At 38.1% G+C, this 9,442-nt stretch overlaps 2 protein-coding genes across 5 annotated transcripts in view; one reads left to right on the plus strand and one right to left on the minus strand.

The window, feature by feature from the left end:
* Positions 1-2,406, plus strand: part of LOC106938117 (AFG3-like protein 1) — a 14,223-nt gene extending 11,817 nt beyond the window's left edge. The window contains exon 15 of one of the 2 annotated variants that reach the window (XM_015019966.1): positions 1,359-1,452. In XM_015019966.1, the coding sequence (XP_014875452.1) occupies positions 1,359-1,392 (34 nt within the window). In that variant the 3' untranslated portion in view covers positions 1,393-1,452. Of the gene's footprint in view, positions 1-1,358 lie in introns of both variants that reach the window. The other variant, XM_015019965.1, reaches the window with a different exon arrangement.
* A 1,065-nt stretch (positions 2,407-3,471) lies between these two features.
* LOC106938116 (voltage-dependent calcium channel subunit alpha-2/delta-4-like) overlaps positions 3,472-9,442 on the minus strand; it is a 67,641-nt gene continuing 61,670 nt past the window's right edge. For 2 of the 3 annotated variants that reach the window (XM_015019962.1, XM_015019961.1), the window contains 6 exons: positions 8,230-8,285; positions 5,826-5,846; positions 5,581-5,698; positions 4,053-4,168; positions 3,773-3,855; positions 3,472-3,627 (listed from right to left, as the gene is read on the minus strand). In XM_015019962.1, coding sequence (XP_014875448.1) covers positions 3,526-3,627; positions 3,773-3,855; positions 4,053-4,168; positions 5,581-5,698; positions 5,826-5,846; positions 8,230-8,285 — 496 coding nt within the window. In that variant the 3' untranslated portion in view covers positions 3,472-3,525. The remainder of the gene's footprint in view (positions 3,628-3,772; positions 3,856-4,052; positions 4,169-5,580; positions 5,699-5,825; positions 5,847-8,229; positions 8,286-9,442) is intronic. The other variant, XM_015019963.1, reaches the window with a different exon arrangement.

Consider the following 9,442-nt stretch of genomic DNA (forward strand, 5'->3'; position numbering starts at 1 on the left):
TTCCCGGGGCCCCCCCGGTTTTTCCAAATTTTTTTCCCCCCCCCCCCCCCCATGGATTACAAATAGCTGTCTGGTTGAACAGACAGCTATTTGTAATTCTTAGAGACAGGGAGTCTCTAAGAATGAGTGGGGGGGGTAATCGACTTCTTTTGGGGGCAAAATGAATGTACGTAGCTGAACATAGACAACAACATCGGTAGCCTACCGGCTACTTGTTAAGCTTAAAGTGATGTATTGATATTAGCTAGTCATCTTTTAGCTAACATTACCTGCATCCAACAGCTTTACTCAACTCAGTCGGTTAGTTTGGAGGGAAAAACTGTGAAAAGTTCTTTGCGTTTTGCTGGTTTGCTGCCATGATTCTAACAAACCTGCGTAGCTCTGCACAGCAGCAGCAGGTCTCCCTCACAGGTGTAAAACCAGTGCGAGTGTCGTAGCATTTATGTTGTGTTTAAAGGTGGCTCAGAAAAACAGGTTACCACATGTTAACAACGGATTAAACAGTTTTAACTGCTGATAAAAGTGACAGAGGACGCAGATATGGGAAGTGTGGAAGCCCCTACTGTATCAAATTGACATAGGAATAACAGAGAGTTGGCCATTCTAAGGTAAAAACTGAGTGCATACAGCGTTCATGTTTTTTTTTTTTCATCCATCCAAATGGCTTCCCGCGCCCCCCCTGCAATGGCCCACAGTTTGGGAACCTCTGACTTAGAATAAATTTGACTTCGCAATTTGACGCCTTGAAATTGGGCCTCTGTCTCTTTAAGAAGCTGATACTCTTACTGACACTGCGCCTTCATCACATTGTCACAATGAAGCACCTTCATGATTCTTTTTACAACCGTTATGAGTATTTGACTGACAGGTGGTTCATAAGATGAGCTCAACTGAAGCAAAATTCCATTAGGTGTTTCTTAATTGCTGCTGCTGCTAGCCTGATGGGTTGCCAGGCTTATAGTACACTGACATAAACCCTGACATAAATAGCAGCTGTTGAAAGACGTTGGAAAAGTTTAGAATTTTTCCACCAAAGGGGTTCCAGTGCTTAGAAAGATAGTGTTACTTTGTTCTTACCTGGTTTGATTTTGAATATAATATCTTAGTGAGCAGCTCTAAGTGAGGCTGAACCACTGGGTTTAAATGTTCCCATTTTCTGTTTGTATTCAGTGCTGCCTGTCATTAGACCTGCAAGTTTATGTGATAGTTGGCTACCCGGTGTAGACGTTTGTGGGTAGGATTGATACAGAGACTTACAGAAGTTGTCTTTGTCGTCATACTGAAATTTCTGGATTCCCACAGGCGGGTGGATTTATTGAATTGAGCTATTTTATGTTTATCCTCTGTGTCATCCTCAGGTGGGGAAGCGCTTGCTTGAGAAGGAAGTGCTAGACAAAGCAGACATGGTGGAGCTGCTGGGTCCTCGGCCATTCCAGGAGAAGTCAACCTACGAGGAGTTTGTGGAGGGGACGGGGAGCTTCGAGGAAGACACGAGCCTTCCAGATGGCCTCAGGGACTGGAACCAGCAGAGAGGAGGGGAAGCGGAGGAGACAGACCCAACCCAGGACAGACAGCAGGCAGTGTAGGATCTGAGGAACCTGGAGAAAACTCAACCAGCTGGACAGAAATATATGAAGCCACCGACTCTGTTCCTCTCTGCCTGACTGTGTGGTCCCCCACTGGCAACTGTTCAGATTGCCTTAAAATTCCCCATCTCTAGATCCTGCCACATGTAACTACGCCAGGACAGAACAGAGTGAACATGATGCTTTCTTTATTTATTCTTTTAGAAAATGTCTGTCCTCATGATAACGAGGAAGAAATACTCGACTTGAGGAATGTTTATGCGGCCAAACAAGGCTGAAATGTTTTTAGAAATGAATCAGATGTTTTTTCATTTACCTGGAACAACTCGTCTCACCGTTCTGCTTCACAACACAGCAATTTTCATTTGCATTTTACCTCAGCTTGGACTTACCATGAGGATATTTTAATTATATAAACTCTGCAATAATGACTGAGAGTTTTTTTTGTAGACCACTGTTGCAAAATAAAAAGAATAATAAAGTTTTGGTTTTCTGAAATTAAAGCATGTTTTACAAAGTCATAAAAGACAGTCACATGTGCCTGTAGATTTTACTTTCAGGTAGAACAGTCACATCACATTCTGCTTAGCAGAAGAAACCTGCTTTATTCTGCGATGTCTGTAGTTTCAGTGGTTTTCAAGATGTGAAGCAACTTGGTTAACCTTGTTTTGGTTAATAAGGTTAACCAGAACTTAACTTTGTTTTGGTTAAGTTTAGTCATTCTATCTTGGCTATCTTTAATGTCATCTGCAACTTGTAAATGTGATTGTGTTGAGGACGCATCGATGTGGTTGGAAATGGAAAAGTTTTCTGACTCTGACCTTGTTCAGACATATTCTCATTCAGAGATAACATGATGATGTTTTCGTAGCATCTCAGATCCAGTTACATCCTCAGACCATGGTTGACATTAACATGGCTAGGAATCAGCAGAGTTGTGCTTTTGAATTATTGCAGCTACAAAAAATCTCACTGTTGGCCATCTCTTGTGGAAGAGATGGCCACAGTGTCACTTGACAGTACCCCTCATTGGGTTGCTAATCCTTTCACAATTTACACAACATCCTGTTGTCATCACTGTAATCCAGCCTTTAATACAATATATATTGACTGTGTCTCAAAATATCAGTTAAGGTTGAAAGAAACTCCAGCAAACACAGGACCTACTAGGTAATTTAATGCCGTAGTTGCTATCTGAGTTAACAGCTAGCAACTACGAGATTATTTCCGACTCATCCTGTTGGTGCTAAAATAGCTTTTTCTGTCAATAGCTCTGTTTGCATTTTTTATAGGTTCAACTCAAGGAAGTCCACAGGTATATGCTGATACATTGATACTCCGTTGTGTTTTGGGTCTCGAGTGTTTCATGAATTAATAAAAACATTTCTAACGAATAAATAGAACTTTAAAAGACTTTTAGAAAGCTTTGTAATATTTAAAAAGGTAACAAAGAAAAGCAAAGGGAAATTAATCATGACTAGAGACTTTTGCAGTGGTGTGTTCCTGGTAACCTCTGACCAACTAAACTTTTGAAAACATGTTTAAAAGTGCACCTTTATTTTCGACTGAAAGATTTTTTTACAATGTAAATCTCAACGCATACACAACATTTCTGTATGAAAAAGCTACAAGAATGCTACATCTCTTAGTACAATGGCAACGTACCTGCACGCTGAAGCTGCACTTCTTAAACCTGACCAGCAGGAGGCAACAACTTCCCCCGCAACGAGTCAGCTCAAGAGACTTGGCTGCTGTTTCTGCTTCTTCATATTTTTGATCCGATATTACTTATTTCAAAAAATATTCTAAATTGAATTAAGCAAAAAATATTACAAATAAAAAAAAAATAGTCCTATATACCGCTAGCAGAGAAAAACACAGAATGCTTGTTTCAAACTGTTTTCTTGTCTTCTGGTGGATGGGATCTTTTTTCCCTGATTTATGTCCACTGGAGAAGGAGCACCGAGAAAAGCAGAGATGCAGCAAAGAGACGAAGAGACATGGAGATGGCAGATGCTCCTCCACAGTCCTTAGCATTCTCCTGGTGGACCAATCACACATTTTGACATTTTGTTAAAAAAAAAAAAAAAATTGCTAAAACACCCCCAGATTTTACCTACATAGTTGCTCAGCACTTAAAAATATAATCCTGCAACAACATTAAAATATTCATTCTCAGCGCTGACCTTTGGGTGGTAGGAGTGGCAGGACTCTGGACGCCTTCGCACCTTCTGAGATTTCATCCTGTTGCACTTCACAGTTGCGTTATGTTTACAGATATTAAGGAATGCTATGCACACACACAGAGGGCCGGTGCTGAGCAGATCTCTGGGTACAGCCGTAGCTACTGACAAGACGATATCAGAGATCTTGTTATTTATTTTTATTTTTTTTTTTATTTTTCCAAGACCTGAACAGAATGTATGCATTAGTTGGGAGCCATTTTGTTGAACAGTAGAAGGATATATTTAATTTCCTTTGGCTGCAGCAGGATGGGTCCAAACTGACGGGAGCAGTCACAGGAGGCTTGTGTAACAACCAGAACCAAGTTACTGTCAGGAACCTGCTGCACCACAAACATCCTGAAGCACACATGATGATGCCAAGTGAATTTAAAGCGACAAAGGCCCAATGTAAAGGCATTAAATCACAAAGTCAAATTTCTTTTAAATCATATTTGAGATATATATATATCAATCTTATAAAACACACCATAGTGACTTGAAAGCTGCTTCTTTTATTAGTATAATCTATATGCCACAAGCCTTAATCTCCTTATTCTTTATGTTGACAAAGATTAATAGGAGGCTGAAATTAATGTCTGGATCATATATTGAATAAAGGTCTATTTTTTTTGCTTTTAAGGACATACATTTTTTTGTATTTTAATGAAGTTATACCAGATTTCTTAAAAGCTTGAACAGTAATTGAATGCAAGCTTCAGAAATTCCAAATCGGTGATGTTGATAAGGGGGAAAAAAATAATGAGATGTTTAATTTTTAAGCATTTTTTTTAAAGTGATTGTGATTATGAGTTTTTTATGGTTTAATAAACCATAGATGAGTTAAACATAATCTTATTGAAAATATGTCTCTTAGAAAATTTTGAACAGAGATGAGTAAAAAAAAAAAAGCTGATTATTGTCCCATGATGTCCCATCAAGTTAAGCTTGGACCAATTTAATTCTTAACTCACAATTCAGAGGATTTCCCTTCAAAACTGTTTGGTTTTGACCATTGACAGACAACAATACCATTAAACATCTGCACAAGCAAATGTGTATCAATAAAAGCATTTAGTTCCTTTCAAAAAGGATTTCTGCAATAAACTCGCAAAGCTGAACTGCTTCTGAGCTCTTTATGGCCAGTCATAAATCATGTGAAGATGGCGATGTGCTGCAGAGCTGGCACTTTAAAAAAAAATAAAAAATCCTGAATTGTGAAATATCACAGTTCACAACAACACCTGCTATCGATGCAGGTGTTTAACTGCATCAACAGCAGCATGCATAAAATCTGAAGGCTCTCATACCATAACTCCATATTACGTTCTATGATAATTTATGACTTAATTGTAGGTTTATTCTTGGATTCTTGGAGCCATTTTGCTCAGCCAGACACTGCTGGGAAGCTTCACCACTGTTGTGCACTGAAGTCCCAAATATTTAGAAATATTTAGAATGGCTTTCCAGACTTATAGATGTCAGTTATTTTGTTTTTCATTTATTCTTAAATGTCACTAGATCAGAGCAAGATGTGTTGCTTTCTGAGATCTTTCAGTCTACTTCATGGCGTCAGACGGGATCTATATAAATAATTTCTTGATTGTACGTGTGATCCTGTGCTTGGCTAATAAGACTGATTCCAAAAAATTGTTAGCGCAATTTGATCCCTGATAAAAATGATCTGAATAAAGAAATAGGTCGTAAAACCAGGAAGTTAGTGGAAAGTTTAAGGGGTGTGGGTGTGTGTGTGCGCGTGTTAACATCCGTACTTCTGACAGCGTCCACACTTGATGAGACTGTTAGCCTCCCTGACCGATGAGTCATACATGAATCCGGGGTATGCAGTGTCGCAGGGCTGCAGTGCATCCACTTTCTTTTGCTTATGAGCTGAAAATACAAAAGCACAAAATGCAAAAGTTTACATTCCTGATCAGTTCAGATGAGATAAATTTATAACAGGATTTTCTCAGTAGTTGTCCTAATACCACCACACACTCAGGCATGTTGTACTCACATGTGTGATAGCCGGCTTTGGCTGAATGCATGGAAAATGGTAGTGACCACACAGAGTGAGAGGATGGTGTTGAAAGTGAAGATGATGATGATGATGATGATGATGATGATGGGATGATGAAAATGAAACAGTGTGTTGCATTTGAAAATGAGAGATAAAGCTGTCATATGACGAAACATAGAGCAAAAATATCACACCTCCAGACATCATGATTATCACAGAGTTTCAGATTGATTTGGGTTTCTGGACAAAAGAACTAATGAAGCAGCACCTGTCACTAACTATGAACGATCCCTATTTAAATGACTCCAGGAGCAACAGATGAACCTGACTCTACTGCAGCAAGACAGCAGCTGCTCACTCTGTCTGGTCCATATCTTACAGAGCCCCCTAGTGGATATGGGGGAAAAAAAAATTATTTTGCGTTCCCTTGCAAAAGAAAATGTTGCAGGTGCTATTGCGTAACCGCTCAATAAGTTTTGCGTTCCCTCGCAGAACTTATTGCGAAGGAACGCAATAAGTTGACAGTCAGAAATGTGATTTAAAAATTTTAAGTATACACATAAAAGAGACTATATTAATTATATTAATTCTTAACTCTGCAAAAATCTGATTGAAAATTGATTTATTCACTGCATGTTTACAAAACAATGTTAAAATGACTTAACTACACAAATGTTATCAATAAATCCAAAACAAACAAAGAAAGTACAACAATCATCATAAAGAGTATCAGAAAGAATTAAAACTAATCTAATCCTTCATATAGTTGGCAAAATACACGTGGTTTCACTGAATCTGCGTTTGGCTGCAGACTCCTCCAAATGCTTTATAGCTTCTTTATGCTCTAAACAGCTGCTTTAGCTTGTTAGAGCATAAAGCAGCTCTAGATGATCACAGCTATTGTTTCAAATTCAAAATAAAAAAGAAATAAAATCATTTCTATCATACATACATTCCAATTAAGCCTAGTTACCGTGCAGTGCATTCAGGTTAAAATTATTAAAATATTGGTTAGTTTTTTTTTTTTCTGTTTTAAGAAATCCAGCGGATTGCATTGAGTCATTGACTTTCTGCATTCACTCCTGGTCGTTGTCAGTAACTTTGTGTATTCTCAAACCACCGATGGCTGGTTTGAGAATACACAGCACACACATAAAAAAGAAATAGGACCTCTAATTCAGGAGTAGTGTGTTTAAGTTAAAAATAAGACATTAATGGCAGTCGCAGCTCTCTTATCTAGGAGAGAAGCACATCTGAGATGAGTTATGAGCTGGATTTAAAGGCTGGAGGGTAAAAGAGAAGATATGCAGTTAGTCACAGCAAAAGCTTGACCAGCAGCTTTACAGGAGGCCGGGCTAAACACTGAAAAACTGGACCAGCTGTATCAGAAAGAAAACATTAAGACTGCCAGACCAGATAAAGAGTAAAATACAGAGAGGACATGAAACTCAAAGTTGAAATAACAGCAACTAAAGTAAATTTGGAGACAAGCAGAACATAGCAGATCCAGGAGAAATGGTCAGTTTGTCCTCCAGCAGACCAGTAGCATAGCCACAGAGGTTAGCTACTATAACCGTAATCTAAGCTACAATAGCTATAATGGAAAATTTTAAGCTTAGTATTAAAACAAGACAGGGTGTCTGTGTCACAGACTAAAACAGGGTGGTGGTTCCAAAGCAGAGGAGTATGAGAACTAAAGGATGTGTTTTCACATTCTACTTTTAATAATTCTAGGAACTTATACCCTTATATTCTATTCTGGATTTAACAGGGAGACAATAAAGAGAAGCTAAAACAGGAGAACATAGAAATATGATCTTTCTAAAATTATAATCTCTAAGTTTCCAGTTCTGTAAAAGATGTGAAATCTTACCTTAAGTGTCTCATCCATCCCACCACAACAGCTATACACCAGTTGCTTTATTTTATGATAAATCCAGGTCAAACTGGTTTCCAATATGCGTGCAAAGAAGCATAACTCTGAATCTGCTCAAAGTCATAATATAACTATGCCTTTACTTCAAAACGCCAAACTCTCCCTGCTTCAGAAACACAGCAGAAGACTGTGCCTCAAAGTTCCAACTCACACTGCAAACATCAGAAAAAAATGTCTTGCATGGAGATTCTCCAATCACCTGACATTATGGGACTTTTTATGAAATAAACTCATCTTAAACTGGAAAAATGGATGTTTGGTGCAACATCCATTGCAATCAGTTTTATAACGCTTTCTGAACAAACTGACTTCACAGAGTTCTCATGTATAGCTTGGCATTTTTGGGTGAGTACAAACATTTTTATTTGAAATATTTCATTCAGACTTTTTCTTTGTTAACTGTGTTTGGGAGAGCTTAGAAATATACAATAACTGAGATTGATGATCATGTTAACTTCATCTTACCATCTACGAAATAGTCAGAGTGCCAGAGACCACAGAAGTTGAAGTCCAGCACAAACCTAAAGGATAAAACAAACACACCTTAGAAAAAAACAGTACACAGCAAATTTGGAAGTGTTCCATCAACTCCTACAGTACAACTCCTAAATTCAACACTTTGAAAGTGTCTATATTGGTCCACTCTGAATGGTGTAGAAGTTACACTTTTGAAAGTGTTATTTGTGATAGAGTTGAATCAACACTCATACTAGTTGAAATCAAACACACTTCAGTGTTAATCTACCCAACACTAGTGTATATTGTCAAAAGTTAACACTATGGAAGTGTTAATCCAACACAGAATGGTGTAAAGTATATATTCACATAAAAATCTGAGTTTTGAAATACTACTGGCATGGTATGCTGTGTTGGTGCAGGGGTTAAGCACAAACCACCTATGGAGGCTCTAGTTTTCAATGCAGCTGTCATGGGTTCGCTTCCCAGTCTTCCCCTTCTCTAATTACCCACTTTTTTTTGTCAATTTACTACCAAATAAAAGCCACTAGAGCAATTAAAACCTTTTTTTCCCAGAAACTGTTGGCCATCAATAATCCCCAAATTCATTTTAAAAGACATGCCACATTAGATGCTACAAAAACACCAGCACCAGTTGCAGTATGTAATCTACTTTCATTTCAAAACATCAAACAGCACTGACAGCAATATACAACAAAGGTCATTCATTCATGTCTCTTTGCACGGAAGGTGAAGTGTGCTTTGAAAGTTCATTGGAAGCAGCCATGGTCTTGGAATCACTGATGGTGAAGTGTCTTTGGTGCTGCTCTTGTTTTCGCCAAGACTTCCAGCCTGGAAGGAAAAACAGGAAATATAGCAGAAACATTAGGATAATAAATAAATATTTTAAAAAGAAGTGTGAACAAAACTAATCAGACTCACCTGTGTGTGTCACCGTCATATTCATTCAAATTACTCTGCCCACCTGGTTTACAAGATAAAGCATAAAAAAAGTCAGAAATAATTACTAAAGAAATTAGTCAGCTTATAGAAAAATTTTTTGGAGATCATTAAAAGTTGTGCCAACCTGTCTGAAGAAATGTGTTGGAGTCATCATAACATGCTTCAGTCACCAACATGACACACTAACAAAGAAAAAACATTTTGGCAGTTTTTAGATGTGCCACAGGTACAAAGCACCAGAGTCAAATGGCTCAATTAC

The sequence above is a fragment of the Poecilia latipinna genome, unplaced genomic scaffold, assembly GCF_001443285.1.
Source record: "Poecilia latipinna isolate Pla-1442-1.1 unplaced genomic scaffold, P_latipinna-1.0 Scaffold2514, whole genome shotgun sequence".
NCBI classification, from domain to species: domain Eukaryota; kingdom Metazoa; phylum Chordata; class Actinopteri; order Cyprinodontiformes; family Poeciliidae; genus Poecilia; species Poecilia latipinna.